This window comes from Cervus elaphus, chromosome 14 (genome assembly GCF_910594005.1).
Source record: "Cervus elaphus chromosome 14, mCerEla1.1, whole genome shotgun sequence".
Lineage (NCBI taxonomy): Eukaryota > Metazoa > Chordata > Mammalia > Artiodactyla > Cervidae > Cervus > Cervus elaphus.
Window position 1 is genome coordinate 30,937,312 of NC_057828.1, and position 18,524 is coordinate 30,955,835.

General features: G+C 39.9%; 1 protein-coding gene across 1 annotated transcript; it reads right to left on the minus strand.

Moving 5' to 3' along the window:
* Positions 1 to 1,235: 1,235 nt before the first annotated feature.
* On the minus strand, positions 1,236 to 17,304 carry SDE2 (SDE2 telomere maintenance homolog). Its single transcript, XM_043923933.1, has 7 exons — positions 17,120 to 17,304; positions 11,035 to 11,152; positions 9,458 to 9,569; positions 8,959 to 9,128; positions 8,052 to 8,166; positions 4,507 to 5,011; positions 1,236 to 1,566 (listed from the first exon to the last, which is right to left on the minus strand). The coding sequence occupies exons 1-7, from the start codon at positions 17,237 to 17,239 to the stop codon at positions 1,345 to 1,347; spliced, it is 1,362 nt and encodes a 453-aa protein (XP_043779868.1). The 5' UTR covers positions 17,240 to 17,304; the 3' UTR covers positions 1,236 to 1,344.
* Between the last annotated feature and the right edge of the window lie 1,220 nt (positions 17,305 to 18,524).

Below are 18,524 nucleotides of genomic sequence, written 5' to 3' on the forward strand. Positions count from 1 at the left end.
GAATGTGAGGGTTCAGAAAGTGCACCATTCATCCACTCTTTACCAAAAAAAAAAAAAAAAAAGCAATTCCCTGGCAGTCCCATGGTTTGATCTGCACCTTCACTGCTGAGGGCCCAGGTTTCAATCCCTGGTCTGGGAACTAAGATCCTTACAAGCCATGAGGCACAGCCAAAAATAAATAAATAAACAATAATAAAAACGGAAAACAAAAACTTGAAAAGCTATGTACACTCCTATATTAATTATAGCATTATTTATAATAGCCAAGATATGAAAACAATCTAAGTACCCATAAATGGATGACAAATGAATAATATATGCAATGGAATATTATTTAGCCATTAACAAAGAATTAAATTTTGCTATTTTCAGAATATGAATGGATCCTGAAAGCACTTTGCTCAGTGAATTAAGATACAGACAAATACCTCTCTTACATGTGGAATCTAAACAAAAAAATTTTTCTTTAGCCCCCAATTTCATAGATACAGAGAAATGATTGGTGGTTGTCAGAGGCAAGGAGTACAGGATGGGAGAAATGCGTAAACTATTTTTTTTTAGTTAATTGAACAAAAAAAATTTGCTAATTAGACAACATACTTCTAGATAATCCATGGGTCAAAGAAGACTTCACAAGAAAGTTAGAAAATATTTAAAATTGAATGAAAATGAAAATATATTAAAAATTCTGAGATGAAGTCAAAATAGTGCTTAAAAAAAAACTCACAGCTTTAAATATTTACACTAGACGAAGTCTAGTCAGTGACTTGGTATGTACCTTAAGAAAAAAACAAAAAAGACCAAAGTAAACCCAAGCAAAGTATAAGAAAGGATAAAGAGTAGAAATCAATGAAATTAAAAACAATTAAGAAAAAGCAACAAAGCCAAAAGGTGGTTCTTTGAGAACAGATCAATAAACAATGAACTCCTACCTAGACTGATCAAGAAAAACAGAAATTACCAGTATGAGAATAAAAATGAAATTACCACTACAGCTCCTACAGATATTAAAAGATAGAAAACACTATATTATAAATAATCTTATGTCCACAAATCTTTGAAAGTACAACTTATCTAAAAGACACAAAATGAAACCCAAACTGTGAATAGCCCTATATTTATTAAAGAAATGAGCTATAAAAAAAGCTTCCCACAAAAAAAATCTTCAGGCTCAGATAGTTTCACAAATTAATTCCATAAATGTAATAATGAAAAAGAGGATAGTTAGAACTGGATTATTAAAAAGTCACCTTTAATAGCAAAAGGAATAACGTTCAAGGGTCAACATTATACAGGTTATAAGCACTAGGCTATAAAGAAACAGAAAATCAGCTCTGATGAAGTTCACTTCTTCTTCCCTTTTGAAGGCCTGGCAAATAAAGCTGGGTCAATCTGCCCCTTTGCCAGTCCCCTGACAGAGAAGAGCCTCGCTGCGCGCTCCTGCAGAGTGCCCCCACACTTCAGTCCCCGGGCCATGAGTTCGCACTTGAGCTTCTCCAAGCCCAGCAACTCCATTTCCGCAACAGAACTGATTGCCAGTAAATCTAAAGTTTCCTGACTGTTATCCTGAGAAAAAGAAAAAGAGAGAGAGAAATTTTAAGTAAGTCCATTCCTTTGTCTCTAAAACTTTCTTCAACTGTCATTGACATCCTATGTTTCAAGAAATTTTCATTTAATATGCCGTATCTTACTACTGAATGCTAATAATCATGTTATTCTATGCATGTTCTCAATTCAAGTAAACATTAATTTTTTAATCTATATACTTAGAAACAGGTATTCAGAACATAAGTTATAAGATTCCAAAACAGAAAAAAAAAAAAAAAGATTCCAAAACAGATAAATCTTAATATGAACATAACTTTTCTTTTTTGACTTATCCAGTAAAAATTCAAACAGCAAAACATACTTCACCTACCTCGCCTACCCTTCCCACTATGACTGAAGAAAAAAGCAGCATCCTATAAAGCTTCATTTTAATGAGAATCCTATGCCTATGAATCTACTGATATTAACCCCATCATCTTTTTAAAAAATATTTATTTGGCTGCATCAAATCTCAGTTGTCAGACATGGGACCTTCAACACTGTGGCGTGAGGGATCTAGTTCCCTGACCAGGGATGGAATCCAGGCCCCTGCCCTGAAAGCGTGGAGTCTTAGCCACTGAACCACCAGGGGAAGTTCCCCAACCCCATAATCTTAAGCTTTCTATTCCAATCGAATAATCATGATTGTCAAAGTTCTCACTTAAATAACTTGACAAATTTAAATGCTGTTCAAAAGACCTGCAAATGTTCTATCAATCAAGTTAACTTTATAGACTTACACAAAATTAAATATTTCTAATGACAGATGCTCTGCCAAGAATGAAAGTGTTCATCTAGGGTTTTTTGGTTTTTTTTGCTGCACTGAGTCTTCATTGCAGCACATCGGCTTTCTCTAGTTGTGGTGCCAAGGGCTTAGTTGCCCCCAGGCGTCTGGGTTCTTAGTTCCCCAACCAGGGACTGAACCCACATCCCCTGCATTGGAAGGGGGATTCTAAACCACTGGACCACCAGGGAAGTCCCTCACCTAGGAGTTTTTTAAAAAACATATTCAGTTCAGTTCAGTCGCTCAGTCGTGTCTGACTCTTTGTGACCCCGTGGACTGCAGTATGCCAGGCATCCGTGTCCATCACCAACTCCCGGAGCTTGCTCAAACTCATATCCAGCGAATCAGTGATGCCATCCAACCATCTCATCCTCTGTTATCCCCTTCTCCTCCCGCCTTCAACCCTTCCCAGCATCAGGGTCTTTTCAAATTAGTCAGTTCTTCACATCAGGTGGCCAAAGTATTGGAGCTTCAGCATCAGTCCTTCCGGTGAATATTCAGGACCGATTTCCTTTAAGATTGACTGGTTGGATCTCCTTGTAGTCCAAGGAATTCTCAAGAGCCTTCTGCAACACCACAGTTCAAAAGCATCAATTCTTCAGTGCTCAGCTTTCTTTATGGTCCAACTCTCACATTCATACATGATTACTGGAAAAACCACAGCTTTGACTAGACAGACCTTTGTCGGCATATTCAAAAAATAACTCTCTCAAAACAAAAAAAACAAAAAAAACTCTCTCAAAGTTAAGTTGTTTTTAAAAAAAATAATGAACAACTCTATAGATAGATTCTTTATCTTTTTTTTTTTAAAGGTTATTTTGTTAGATTTCTAGAGTGAATCTTGACTTCTTTATGTAAGGCCAAATCTTAACCCACCATGTGTCTTTGGAGAATCACACATGGCTGCACAGAATTATTATGAATACAACAGTTACAACTACATCAAGAACAAAATTTCCACAGTTAAAAGCTCAAAGATCAAAAGTCAAATCAGGTTTTATTCTATTTTCCTTTTTCATTTTTCTAAGACTTTGCTCAGGATAAACTCCTAGCATGTATGAATTACACAAAAGCTGACATTCTTATAACTCCAAAGATGGTGTGAGGGTCAATTTAAAGCCCTTAGCTCAAAAAATTTCACTATCTCCCCTAGAAAGAGCAATATATGCATTTCTGCTTATTTCCTGGGAGTAGGGAAGGTGCTTTAAATAAATAATGGTAAGCTTTGTGTTTATCAAAGGAAGCCAAGTCAGGTTTCATCTGTCCTAAAAAAGAAATCATTAGACTGAAAAACAAACGTTAAAAGATTTTTGCTGGAAGTCAGTCCATTGAAGACAGCAAATAACTATTTAAGGGAAAGCATGCATAATGAAAATAAGTTTTTAAAAAGCTGAGTGTAGGGCTTAAGATTTAATGATAAATTTAAAAGGAACTGCTCCTCTTCTGCAGAAAAGGTCTTCACATCCAACTGACAACTGTGTTCAAACAGTAACTGATCTGAGAAAGAAAAACTAACAAGAAATGTAGTGATAGGAAAATGAGCACATTTCATCAAATCTAAAAGTGACATCTATCATAATATGCCTTACTACTGCCTGTATTACTAAGAAAGAATAAATAATATCAAGTAAACTGTGATGTATATCCAAACTCAGAGATACTAAAATGTGAAAAATGTGCATCTTAGAATTGATGAAATATAGAACCAAGGATACCACCTAGTGGCAAAATAATACCAATTCCACAGCTTAAAAACAAAAAATCCAAGGATTTTTCTTTTGGCGGGTGGGGTAGGGGGGAGACACGACAAGCTTCACTATCATCGACTACTGATTATTAAACAAGCCTTTCCACTAAGCAGCTGATGGGGAAAAGCACATGTTTCATTTTAATGACCTACTGCAGAGATTCAATTGACTTGGCTTTAACATGGAACTCTGCTCAGTGTTATGTGGCAGCCTGGATGAGGGGGGGTTTGGGGGAGGATGGTTACATGTATATGTATGGTTGAGTCCCTTTGTTGCTCTCCTGAACTTATCAAAAACTGTTAATCGAGTATACCCCGATACAAAATAAAAGGTTTAAGGAAAAAAAACTGACTTGGCTTTAGACATCGACTCCTAAAATTTACTTACCGTGTTTCCTGACTGGCTGGCCTCCAGCTGGGCAACAGCAATGTTTTGCCTATCTTCTCCAGGTGCTCCCTTGGCAGCTCTTTCCCCATCAGTCATTTCTTTTGTTTCTTGCTCGGTATTCTGTCCAACTCCAGCTGCTTCCTTTTCTAAGGGTTCTTTACCCTCTGCCTCCTTTTTCTCCCGGGTGTTCTCTGTTTCTACAGACCTCCTCCTTTCCGTGTACTCCTGGGTAGGTGTCTCCCCCAGCTCAGCACGCAAGACTTCTGAAATACTGTTCCCAGAGTCAGTCAAAGGGCTCTGTAGTTTTTCTGATGATCTACAGTCTGTACTCAATACTCTTGCCTGCTGAGAACTGCTAGGAATTTCAGCTGCCATGTCAACTCCATCACAGCCATTTTGAGAAACATGAAAGCTCATTCCAGAAGTACTAGGTGCTTCTTCACTGTCATCATCAGAGTTCTCAGAACTGGACCCCTCTGCAGTCCCGAGTCCTTCCATGCCCATCCTATCAGAAAGTGACAGAAAGATTTAATGCCATTTACAGCTTCAACTTAAAAAAAAAAAAGAGAGAGAGAGCTGCAGTTAGTCCAGGAAACAGACTCTGAATAAGGATATCTACTAGTTTGAGATGGAGATGGAGAGTAGTAAGTTTCAGAACAAGATATCCCAAAGGTATAAACAGAAGGAAAAAAAAAATTCAGTGAGACTGAGAGCAACATTCCAAAGATCCTAAGGATCTCGCTTTAAAACATGTGACTCTCTTTAACTGATTTTGCTTAAAGCCTTTTTCCTACTATTGTATGAATTTTAACTGTTGGAAATTAGATAAAATAATGAACAGTTAAAAGAAAATCCAGTTTTATTCATAATCACCCAAAACTGGAAACTACCCAAATGTCTAACAACTACAGAATGGATAAACAGGTTGTGATACAGCCATACCAGGCAACACACTTGCCAGCAGAAAGGAATGAACTACTGATACATATAACACCATCTCTGGGTCTCAAAAGCATTATGCTAAGTGAAAAAAGAAGGCCCAGCCCTTCCTGTAACAATGAAGGGCTGTGTCTTCTGGGAGTGTCCATGTTAATCCACCTCTGGGAACTAAATGTAATCTGCTACTTAGTCACTGAAGACAGGAGTAAGAGGCAGGGTGAGGGGAAGGGCTCTTGGCTAATACCTCCATTATCTAGCAGACAGTTTTAAGTTATAACCATGGGTCTGTATGTGCATTTTTGTAAGGTGCCTATGTTTATTGTAGACAAGGTACACTATTTTACAACATCGAGGCTTTCTAGATGTCCAGAGGTGACAATGTATGATAAAAAGTGGAGCTGATGAATTAAGCAATCTGTACATATTTTTGTTATAATTGATTAAACAAACAAAAAACATCTTGAACATGGATTAAACCATCTCTGAGGAATATATGCCAGGACTTGTTCATTTAGGATGGCAGCCCAGGACAGAAGGAAGGGAGGGATGTACATGGATGTGTTCATATTTATATTTTGATGGTAACCATTAATGTGTGAAGCACAAGCTGGAATCAAGATTGCCAGGAGAAATATCAATAACCTCAGATATGCAGATGATATCAGCCTTATGGCAGAAAGCGAAGAAGATCTAAAGAGCCTCTTGATGAAAGTGAAAGAGGAGAGTGAAAAAGTTGGCTTAAAACTCAACATTCAGAAAACTACGATCATGGCATCTGGTCCCATCACTTCAAAGCAAATAGATGGGGAAATAATGGAACAGTGACAGACTTCATTTTTGGGGGCTCCAAAATCACTGCAGATAGTGACTGCAGCCATGAAATTAAAAGACGCTTGCTCCTTGGAAGAAAAGCTATGACCAACCTAGACAGCATATTTAAAAGCAGAGACATTACTTTACCAACAAAGGTCCGTCTAGTCAAAGCTATGGTTTTTCCAGTAGTCGGGTATGGATGTGAGAGTTGGACTATAAAGAAAGCTAAGCACAGAAGAATTGATGCTTTTGAACTGTGGTGTTGGAGAAGACTCTTGACAGTCCCTTGGACTACAAGGAGATCCAACCAGTCCATCCTAAAGGAAATCAGTCCTGAATATTCATTGGAAGGACTGATGCTGAAGCTGAAATTCCAATACTTTGGCCACCTAATGGGAAGAACTGACTCATTTGAAAAGACCCTGACGCTGGGAAAGGCTGAAGGCGGGAGGAGAAGGGGATGACAGAGGACGAGATGGTTGGATGGCATCACCAACTCCGTGGATATGAGTTTGAGTAGGCTCCAGGAATTGGTGATGGACAAGGAAACCTGGTGTACTGCAGTCCATGGGGTCACAAAGAGTTGGACACGACTGAGCGACTGAACTGATTGATGTGTGTTCATCTCCTGGCTGTATTATAGGAATGCACTGTTAAGTAATTCAGTGGAAACATACCTCCTTGCTAATACTTTAATAGTTTAGATCTGATAATGAATGCTCTTAGAAGCATTAAAAAAAAAAATAAAAACAGAAAGAGACACAAAAAGCGATATGACATTCTAGAAAAGATGAAACTATAGGAACAAACATCAGGCTAGTGATCAGTGGTTGCCAGGGGTGGTGGTGGGGGGAGGAAAATTAAGTGCAAAAGGACACAAGGGGACTTCCGAGGCTGACAAAAATATTCTACAGCTTGATTTTGGTGATGCTTATGTAATTATGTAGTATAAACTTTTCAAAACTTGTAGAACTGTTTAAAAAGGGTGAATTTTACTGTATATAAATTATATATCAATAAACCTGGCTTAAAAAAAGAGACCCACAGGAAATACCATTACCTTTTCTCTCAGGAACATTTAATTTCCATTTCAGAAAAATCACAAAAAATTCTATGCTGGACTGAGTTAAATAGTGTTTAGTTAATGATTACCTTTCTATCCCCAAAGAGGAAGCCAACAAACAAGCCAAGATCCAACTCAACTTATCATCACCTAGAACCTGGCCCAAGAGAATGAAGCTGGTAACCAGAGGACCAATGGGAAGGGAGGAGGAGCTAAGAGCAAAAGGGGTAAGAAAAAGTACTGCTGTGCTTTTCACCCACAAGCGCAAAAGTGGTGGAGAGAGGTCTGGAAAGGTGACCAAAGACCTCAGTGATGACTATGAAAAACCACAGAAAACAGAACAACTTGGAAACTAAAGTCATGGCTTCCCCCTGGAATTTTGAAAGTTACCTCTTTCAACACCTGATAGTAAGTCAAGTATAAAGCTACTTCTTGAGTGATTTTTCACTGACGGCAAACTGTCCCTTAGACTCTATTAATGGCACTTCTGGCAGAAACCATTACTAATGTGTATAATGTTAGAATCGCTGAAACCTGATCTGAAACACTCTGGAAAATTTCTGAGCTTCCATTAGACTTTACTTAAAAGTGTGTTTATACCAGATAAGACAAGGAAGAAATATAGTAGGTAAGTTTCAGAACAAGATATTCTAGAGGGATAAACAGAAAGAAAAAAATATTTTTCTTCAGTCCTCAAAGATCTATTTGGAATGAAAATGAACATACTTACCAAAAGCATTTCCTTTTCCCTGCACTGGCTCCTCCGTCTGTTTTTGATGTGTTTGGCCGTTTCCGACTCTCACCAATTTCTGCCGATACCATCTTGCTAGAGGCAGCCTGCATGCCTAGCCACAAATTTTAACAACTCAGTTTCTACCATCAGGACTAAGTTTAATTAAAGAATCTATAAATAATCTGGATTGCAAAAAGAGCCGTAATCTACAGCTCTAGATTTAAATTTCTTAGCATACCAAAATTTAATCCAGTTAAAATGAGACTAATCTTAAATTTACAGATTTAAACTAGGCATTTTGGCTCTTGAACCAGATTTTTAAAGCACCATGTCCAATCTGTAACTTTGAAGCTTACAGATTCATTCCTAACACTCCTCAAACCTAATAATTCACCCCCTTATGCCCCTTATGCATCCCCTTATTTGCATACAACTATCTTTCCCCTATTATGTTATAACCCTTTTGATGGAAAAGACTCCTCCTTATCCAACTGAATATACAATAGTCCTAGCATAATGCTTTTGATGCTAAAACATAAAAGCTAAGAATAATCATTCCCATTAAAAACTATTTAATAAAAAGGGGACCTAAAACTGAAAGCAAATATGTGGGAGTCTTGGTACCTCCTGAAGACTTAGCTTATTCCCAGGAAGCACAAAAAGCATTCTTACCTGGGGCCCACCCAGAGCTCAGGGATCAACTATGTCAAATGTTGTGTGGATATGTGGGTTTTTCCCCTCTGTGCAGTAAGGCATACTGTGTTCATTACTGAGTGGGGAAATTTCATAGCTTCATCAGATTCTCACAAGTCTGTAACCTAAGAAGGGTCAAGAACTGCCCTTGGTGTGGAACAGCTGGCTTTCAGGATGCCTGCGGCTGGCACTAAGGAACCCCCCTCCTCACCTTTGAGGACAGAGTCCTCCAGGCGCTCGGCCATCTCATGGCACTGCTGCTGGTAGTCGGGGCTGGAGAAGCAATGCCTGGGTTCTGCAAGCTTCCGCTGCAGTCGTTCCAGGCGCTTTTGCTCCTTTTCAGCTTCTCGCTCGGCTTGTTGTTTTACCCATTCAGCCATTCTGGGGACAGGAAAGAGGAGATGTAACTAAATGGCTAAATTATACACACAGACTTTTATATAGATAACACCCCATTTATACAAATTATTGCACTCTTATTCACACTGTGATAGTCCCTCAGAAAGGTGTGCCATGCTTACTAGCATACTGTTATGGACTTGACTAAAACCCAAAGCTAATTATTCAATCATGAAAAAGGTTAAGTCTGGTAGCAACAAATTAGAGCGTAAGTATTTTAAGTTTACATTTCTGATATGTGTGGTGTGTGTGCCATCACTAATGACAGAAAACTACGTCTCTTTAAAAAACAAAACAGGTGGGCATCTTACGCTTTTTCATGATTGACATCTCGTAATCTCCTTCCACTGAGATCCCGGCAAGCCTCTCGATTGGTTGTCTTTTCAATCTGAGCACCGAGTGCTCGGAGCATTGAGCCAAAACCTAAACAAATATATTTGGAGAAAGCAGGTTAAAAAGTATTCAAGGATGGTCAGTTCTAATGAGGAGGATGAAACTGGAGCCTATTATATAGAGTGAAGTAAGTCAGAAAGAAAAACACCAATACAGTGTATTAACACATATATATGGAATTTAGAAAGATGGTAATGATGACCCTAAATACAAGATAGCAAAAAAGACAAAGATAGAACAGACTTTTGGACTCTGTGGGAGAAGGCAAGGGTGGGGTGATTTGACAGAATAGTATTGAAACATGTATATTAGCATATGTGAAATAGGTGACCAGTCCAAGTTCGATCCATGAAACAGGGCACTCAAAGCCAGTGCAGGGGACAACCCAGAGGAATGGGATGGGGAGGGCGGGTGTTCAGGACTGGCAGACATATGTATACCCGTGGCTGATTCAGTCGCTGTATGGCAAAAACCACAATCCTGTAGAGTAATTAGCCTCCAATCAAAATAAATAAATAATTTTTTTTTTAAGTATTCAAGGATGGACAAAAGCCGAACTTGTGAAAAGAGTATTATTATAAGATTATCATAAGAGTAAAGGTGATCTCTATTTTCTTTTCGGTTTTAAAGGAAATGCACATCAAGATTCTAACCCAGGTAGCAAAGGTAAGAATACTGATAAACATGATTCAATCTTGTGCTTTTCACACTTTCTCTTATACTTCTGCAATATTGTACCTGCACCACTGGGATATTTTAGAGGGCTATACCTAGTGACAGAAATCCCAAAATTCCACAATTAGGAATTTTAAAAATTATATGATGAGATTTTGCAATAAAGCAATTTTAAGCTGTCACTGGCTGATGCAACAAGCTTCATATTGACAGAATTTCAAACAGCAGGATGACTGTAATCTGAGATGTTAGTTCTTTGAAAACCAAACCGAGTTACCACAGATTTTGAGAAAGCCTAAGAATTATATGTTAGTCCATCAGGAGAAATACCAAGAACTGTTCACATTCAGTTTTTGCTTTTAGTTTTTTTTCTCTAAGATGAGTTACTACAACCAGGACCTTGATCTACCTCAATCTGTAAACAGCTATATTTCATAAAGTGACGTCAGACTTCCCGTGGAACTAGAATAACCAAACAAAATGCTGAGAACAGCAAAAGGAGATTTGATTGTTCTAACACTCATCAGCAAACTGGACAGAACAGCCAGCATCTCTGTTCACCTAATTCTGCCCAAAGACTGGGCGCCTAGGGTGCCTAAGAGTGACCTGGCCGGGCTGGAGAAGGTGGGAATTTTATCATACTGTATCTTTCCCAAAAAAAATAAAAGAGAAAATATTCAAAACTCGGTAAATTAACAAAGGACTTCATAAAACAAATCAAGGCTGGTACACTACAGAGACCAAGGAGTTTGTTAATTTAATACATCTGGCTACAGAATGCAGATATGTTACTACTAAGCCGTCAACATTCACGTCCTACCTCCTTTTCCACCACGAAGTCTGGGTTCCAAACTATAAACAGCTCCATGCTGCACTGTGTCACTGGTGTTAACGAGTGATCCATTGCATTTCACAAAGAAGCATTCCACTGGAACAACCTAGAGACAAGTGAGGGGTTCTTTCAATGCTGTTTATGAGACAAGTTTTTTTGCAGGGAGGGACCTAGCTTATTTTTTATTATTTCAATTACAAGGAGATAGCAGATGTGATCAGTTAATATCTGCTGAAATGAAAAAAATGAAAACCACTAAAAGAAAAAAGTCATTTTATATGATGTATTCTAGGTACAACTTTTTCCTAATACTTACCTAATCATGATATAAAGAACTTTTTGCCTCTTAGGTGAAAATTAAAACTGCTCTTTCTCATTCTCTAACAGGAAATAGGAGTCAACGTGGAAGATTACAGGGGCTCAGATCTAGTAACTCTGATGGTCCCATTTCCTCTGACTTTTAAAAATAATACCAAGTTGAACACTGAGTGGCCCCAAATTTAAAACTGACATCTTGAAAAGTGTAGATAGGGATAAGAAGAGGGGAGAGGAGGAGACAAAAATATGGTTTTTAATATACTTACATAAGTTTTAAGAGTTTTAGAATCAGCTGGCAGTTGGTAATTAATCTCTTCTGCCAGCGTCTCCCTGAGTTCCAGCCAATCAATGAAGAAGCCCACATACCCCTCCAGACCCACTCTATGTATTTCAAAAAAATTCTCAGATCAAGTGACGAAAAGAAAATATAAATACCCTAAGGTTTTCTAAACAAGTTTCTGTTTTTTTTTAGCCGCAACACTTGGCACACAGGATCTTGGCTCTCAACCAGAGATCAAACCCACACCCTCTGCAGTGGAAGCTCAAAGTCTTAACCACTGGACTGCCAGGGAAGTCCCTAAACAAGTTTCTGATGCCATAAAATAACACAACAGAGGAGAATTGTCCAAAATTACATGGAACTTATAGGAGGTTATATAGGAGGTTGACAATTAAATCTGCAACATGAAGAATAAAGAGATCTAAATACAAATAGAAAGGAAAAAGGCATTTCTGGCACCTTCCTGAAGTGGAAACTATGAACATTCATTCTGAGGCACATCACACAGCTATTTTAATGGGACCCATTCCTTCACTCAGCTGCCTACTATAAGCGTGGTACTTTTCAAGTGTTGGAATACTACCATGAATACCATAGTGAATGCAAATCCTGCCTCATGATGCTTATATTCTAGTGGGGGAAGACAAATTATGAACAAACATATATTATGTTTGATATAATTATATAATTGACAAATTATATATTATGTCAAGTGGTGATATGCAGGGTAAAGGGGATTAAGATATGTGGATAGGTGTGGTGGTAATCTAGTTAATCTATATGGTCAGTCAGAGAAAGCAGAGAATTTAAGAAAGTGAGAGAATAAGCCATATGGTGGTCTGGGGGAACAGCATTCCAGAGGCAACAGCAAATGCAAAGACTGCAACAGAGATGCGCTTAGAGTATTCAAGGAGGAGCATCACAGCCGGCAGGGCTGGAATGAAGTTCACAAGGGGAGTGATGAGGCCTTCAAGACCATTATAAGGACTCTGGATGGTTCTCTGAATAAAACTATTGTAGAGTTTTGAACAAACTTGAGATCAGAGTCAAGCTCTTAAAGGATCACTCTGTTAAACTGTAAAAATAAGATTACAGAAGCAGAGAGATCATTGGGAAGCTACTGTGATAATCCAGGTGAGACATTTCTATGTGTACCAGGGCAGTAGCAGCATAGTGGAAGAGAAACATGAGATTCTGAGGACACGCTGAACGAAAATGCTAACGCTCTAGTGAAGGGATGAGCTCAATGGAGAAATTAGATTCCAAAAATTTGGTTTGACAAATGGAAAAATAGAGTTGCCACCTATTAAGAGGGAAGGGGATATTTGAAGGAGAAAATCAGTCGCATTTCGGATATTTTGGTGTGAGATGTTTATTACACAACTAGATGGAGATGCCGAGTAGACCAGGTGCTATACAAGTCTGGAGTTTGGGGAAGAAGTCTGTGCTGAAGTTTTACACTTGAAAGCTACCAGCACACTGATGGTACTGAAAGCCATGAGCATGGACAAGAAACCACTGGGATGAGGGAGGGGCTCCTGCACCATGAGAGTTCAGGGTGATGAGGACGAAGCAGCGAGAGAGACTGGAAAGGAGGGGCCAGCGAGATGGAAGAGAACTGAGGGTGTCATCTGCACAAGTGAGAGAAGTGCACTAAGGGGGGAATGGTCAACTGTGCAAACTGAGGCTGACAGGCCAAGCAAGATGGAAACCGGAAACTGATCGTGATACGGCCACACAGAAGCTACTGACCAGCGTGACACAGAGCTGTTGAAGTGATGGGAACAGAAAAGCTGAACCAGAGTGGGTTCTAAAGGAGAAGAGCTTTATGTTCAAGTATATTTTTTTTAATCAAGAAAATCAGAGAAAATAAAGTGACAGCTGGAAGGGATGTGGGCTCATGTTTGCACACTGGTAGGAATGAGCCAATAAAAAGCGAAAATACAGGGGAGAAAGCACTAATGCCAAATAAATCTGTCAGTAGGTAAGAAGGAGGGGTTACTCTACAAAGTAGAAGATAACTGCAAATTACTTGTAAAATAATGACAGTTCATCCACAGTAACACACAAGAAGGCTGAATATACAGCAGGTACCTACCAGAGGCACTGCTGTGAGGAGAGGAAAATTCTCTCCTTACTGCTTGAATACAAAGTTTGTCCTTGAGATGGAATAAGTCTTGGAGATTTAGAGAGAGAGGATGTGAGACAGTAATCTAGGAGAGTGAAAGAGTGATGAACTGAGCAGTGCCTCTCAATCCTTTTCATACCACGGTAAACACAAATAATATCTGGATGACACCCTGGGGAAAGTGAGTAAAGTTACTAAGGATGGGTTGAGATTCTGGGCATGCCCAGGTTCTGTCCAGCTGCCCAAGGTCTAGCGGGATCAATACTCTCAGCAGTCCTGCAATCCAGCGGATTTCTCTAATCCAAATGCAATTACAGTAGAATTGCCAAGCAGCACTAAGGCTGGTGTATGTGACTTTGTCATGAGACTGCTTTATGTGATTAGTTCCCCTACCAGGGCACTGCCTAGATGCCACTCAAAATAGGTGGAGAGTTGGATTTAAACTGACTGGCATTTTCCCAGGCAAATATGGTACCAGGAGAGAGGAGCAAGGGAAGTCAGGCCATATACAATTATGTGATTAACATGAAGGATTATTCTTGTCTATAAAATCCTGTTTAAAAAGCTGTAAAAATTAAATAAGACAAGTAATACACATTCTATATATTTAATGTTTATAAATTAAGAGCCACTCTAGTTTAACATTTTGTATATCCAATGAGTATGGTATTTCTAAAATCCTAAATAACTTCAAAAACCTTTAATATGCAGGCAGAAAGATTATACATCATACTTCATTTCTGAACAGAAACGCTTAATCAGACAACTGATTACCAAAACTGCATTTTTCTACTTAAGATTCTTGACAATTTTCTAGTAGAAAAAAAAAAATTTAGAACCAATTTAACTGTTTTTAACCTTTATAAGGCATTTTGAGCACAAAGTATTATGTGTCTTGGGCCAATCAGCCAAGGCCACCAGAGAGAAAAACATGTAGTCCAACAAAATCAAATTTCTTGACTCACTACAACAAGAGAGGGACTGCACACCAGAGGAATCATGAGGTGTCTCACCAACAAATAAAAAGATACAGTTAGAGGATTGGGGGCAAGGATGGGATTTAGGTAAAATTTAAATGAAAAATATTTTAAAAGGCTCACAATAAAGCAGGGCTGTGTGTATCAGGGTCAATACTAGATCTAGCCTGTGAAGGAGATCCAGGCTCCTGTTTCCTCGGAAACTACAAAGTTAAGATAAATGTGCAATGTTGTGTCTGCTGCTGCTAAGTCACTTCAGTCGTGTCTGACTCTGTGTGATCCCATAGAGAGCAGCCCACCAGGCTCCCCTGTCCCTGGGATTCTCCAGGCAAGAATACTGGAGTGGGTTGCCATTTCCTTCTCTAATGTGTGAAAGTGAGAAGTGAAAGTGAAGTCGCTCAGTCATGTCCGACTCTTAGCGACCCCATGGACCGCAGCCTATCAGGCTCCTCCATCCATGGGATTTTCCAGGCAAGAGTACTAGAGTGGGGTGCAGCTGCCTTCTCCGAATGTTGTGTCTAGAAACACCTAATTTGAAGCTCTGCACCTGGAAATCAAGAGTGCTTCTCTACATCAAAGGGACTTAGATTCTCAAGGCAAGAGTGGGATGCTTCTTACTGATACAACTTCAAACAGCAGTTTACTCTTATAATCTATGATTTTCAAGGTAAGGTTTCAAAAAGAATGAAAAGGAAGTAGACTTTCAAGGAAAACATTTTGACATTTTACCACTGCACCATGTCCTTGGGAGAAACACTGTTTCTTATTGACTTTGCAGCTGGCTATATCTATGTCTGTTATCCCAGCCTAATGAACAGCTGGGCTGATATTTTACTTCTTCAGGGAGAGCTAACACCAACTTTATCACGTGTCAGAATAGTTTTGTTTTAAAAGGCACAGGTGTGAAACTGCCCTATTTTTATTCATGCCAGTATCTCATCAAATGCTCTTTTATTAAGTTTTGTGTTTTTGTTCATACTTATTATGGCCATGTTTCTTAAGTATCTGACTGAATTCATTCATTCATATTTCTTGCTTCTTATTTTAAATTTTTTCCAAGACTCCTCATAATTAAGGTCTAAATTTTTCTGGTCCCACTTTGGATCAACTGTCAAAGAGTTTGAAAACTGTACTCATGAGATAAGAGTTATTTTCAAAGATATTAAAATCCAACTATTTTGGAAAATATTGCCCCATTCAGATGGCAAACTGATGGAAACTATCAGTTCTGACAGCAGTTAAACTTGACTGAAGTATAGGAAGAAAAAGGGAAACTGAAAAACTACACGATTTGCAAATACACACTGCTTCTTCATGGAACCAGTCCAAGTAAAGATGTAGTTTAGACTGCAGTGTTAATATATGTTTAGCTCATAAATAACAACCAGAGAAAGTCTAGGGAAACACAGAGGAGGTGTGCTTATAAAGAAAAACAGAGTAAGAGGTCAAATGTCAAAATTAAAATTAGATTCAAGGAGAGCATCTAATTCTAAAAAAAAAATAATAATAATAATAGGTTTAATATCTTATAATTGGTAAGAGCTTGCTTACTTCATAATTAAGTAAACTACACATGTGTAACTTTGTTTTTGAAAAATATGCCTGGACAAATAAAAGCATCATATGATTAATGAAAACGTCTAAATGACAGGCCCTAAGAATCATGCTCTCGACAGGGCCTATGTGAGTGCTTGGCCACGACCAGTGACCACAAGAATCCATTTCCTTCCCAATCATCCTTTGGATATAACATACTTCTCTAGGTTGGAGCTAACAGGGCTGTGTTAGCAATGGACAAAAATGCACGTCACATTAACTGTAGAGTGAATGTAAGGAGTGAAAGTGAAGTCGCTCAGTCCTGTCCGACTCTTTGCGACTCCTTCAACTATAGCCCACCAGGCTCCTCCGTCCATGGGATTTTCCAGGCAAGAATACTGGAGTGGGTTGCCATTTCCTGCTCCAAGACATCTTCCCGATCCAGGGATTGAACCCTAGTCTCCCGCATTGTAGGCAAACGCTTTACCATCTGAGTCACCAAGGAAGTGAGCCTTGAAAATCTTCCGGGCCAAACGCCTCATTTACGGATGAAGAGAATAATACCAAAGGGTATTCTGTTAGTCCAGACTGAGGGCCTGACAACAGCGCCTGTGAGCGGAAGGGTTTTTCTCCATTCTCTGAGACAAAACCATCACAAAACAAAAGCGACGGAAGGCCTCATTATCAGTTTGAAGCATCTTCAAACTGAGGAACCCTCAGCCTCAAAAACTGAAAACCCCAAAGAATAGACTTGCCCCCCGACAGACCCTCACCGCACCTATTCCTGCCCCTGTCCTCCTCTGTCCTTTTCGTTCCAGAAACCACAAACCTCACCTGGTCTCCGCAGTGTCGACGGATAAATTCTCGTACGGAGCACGGGGCCGAACCACACCACACCGCCTTGCACCCGAAGCCAGGGCCCCGAAGCCACACCAGCGCCGCCGTCGCCGCCATCTCACCCAGTCGCGGAACCTCGACACTCCCAAGAGCGCTGAGAACCACCACCCACCCGGCGTATCTTGATGACGTAAACTCGCTCATCCAGCGCCCCGCCCCTCACGTTTCCGCCTGCACCGCCCCTCCCCTGGGGACAGTCACGTGACCTGAAGCAGCAGAGCAAAGCTGACTGGGGGAGGGGAACAGGAAGGGCCTGGCAGAGGCCGATAAGAAGGCAGAGCAGCGGGGCGAGGCGTTGCTAAGAGAAGTTGCTAGGGCGGGGCTCGAGGGACTCTCTATAAAAGGCTGGCCCGGGGTTAGGTTTCCAGCGTTCTGGCCATAAGCGATAAGAAGATAACTAAGTGCTTTCTTGTGCCTCCAGCTTTGGCCCTTTCCGCCTATCTGTGTAGTTATTTTTGGGTCGCAGGGAGTCGTGCCCTGAGAAGGCGCTGCTCCCTGGGGGCTTGAGAAGGGAAGCTGCAGTCGCGGAAGCGGTTTTGGGGGTCTGCTTCCTCGGCTCTGGGGAGCTCCCCCGACTCTAGGGGCAAGGGAAACGGAGGTGGGGAGGTTTCTAAACAACAGCTCTGGGCGGGTTTTTCCTCCAGGTTTACCAAGCCTTCTCTTCCTTTGCGGAAACTGCCAGCCTCTCGGTTTCTGCCAGCCACGCTCAGTTTATTCGTATTTCCGCCTGTTTGCGCTCTGCGTTATCTACACTTCAGCTCGGTTTTCAAAATATTTCACAGCAAGTGGGCCCTTGTGAAAGGCAGTGGCAGGAGTGACGCTTGTAGTGATGCTGCTCTGAAAAACCCTGCCATAACTTTTATTCAGCACCATGGAAACACACTCGCACATATTTGCATAGTCTAACTTTAAGGCTCTGGGAATCTGAAGAAGTCCCTTAATGTTTAATATGCTGAGGTTATGGTATTTATAAAATCCTGAACAATTTAAAAGCCACGAGATAGGAGGGTTCTTAGGAGATATCTGTATCTAATAAACACGATTGTATCAGCCCACAGAATCGAATTCTCTGCGTCTCAGATCTTTAGCAAATGAAACTCTGCTGAAGGGAAAGCAACGAAAAATTCAGAAATCATTTTAACTGACGGTATGAACAACAGAATTTCAAGACCTCTGAAGTTATAGATTCCTTTGTCTTTATTTCACTTTCACAGGAAGAAAAATGAGAAAGGGCCTCCATGGGAATGCCAGGAGATAAAGGAAAAGTACAAAAAATAATAAAAATACTGTGCCTAGAGACCAGTGTTTTACAAAGTAGGTGACATGGTGACCCCAGAGTCGG

What these genes read in the sequence shown, in the direction of transcription:
- SDE2 (XM_043923933.1), bottom strand. Translation starts at nt 17,239, where the DNA reads ATGGCGGCGACGGCGGCGCTGGTGTGGCTTCGGGGCCCTGGCTTCGGG. An exon ending in ACTTCGTGGTGGAAAAGGAG is followed by an intron (nt 9,570 to 11,034) that starts GTAGGACGTGAA and finishes ATATTTGTTTAG; the next exon opens with GTTTTGGCTCAATGCTCCGA. An exon ending in GGAGGACTCTGTCCTCAAAG is followed by an intron (nt 8,167 to 8,958) that starts GTGAGGAGGGGG and finishes ATTTGTGGCTAG; the next exon opens with GCATGCAGGCTGCCTCTAGC.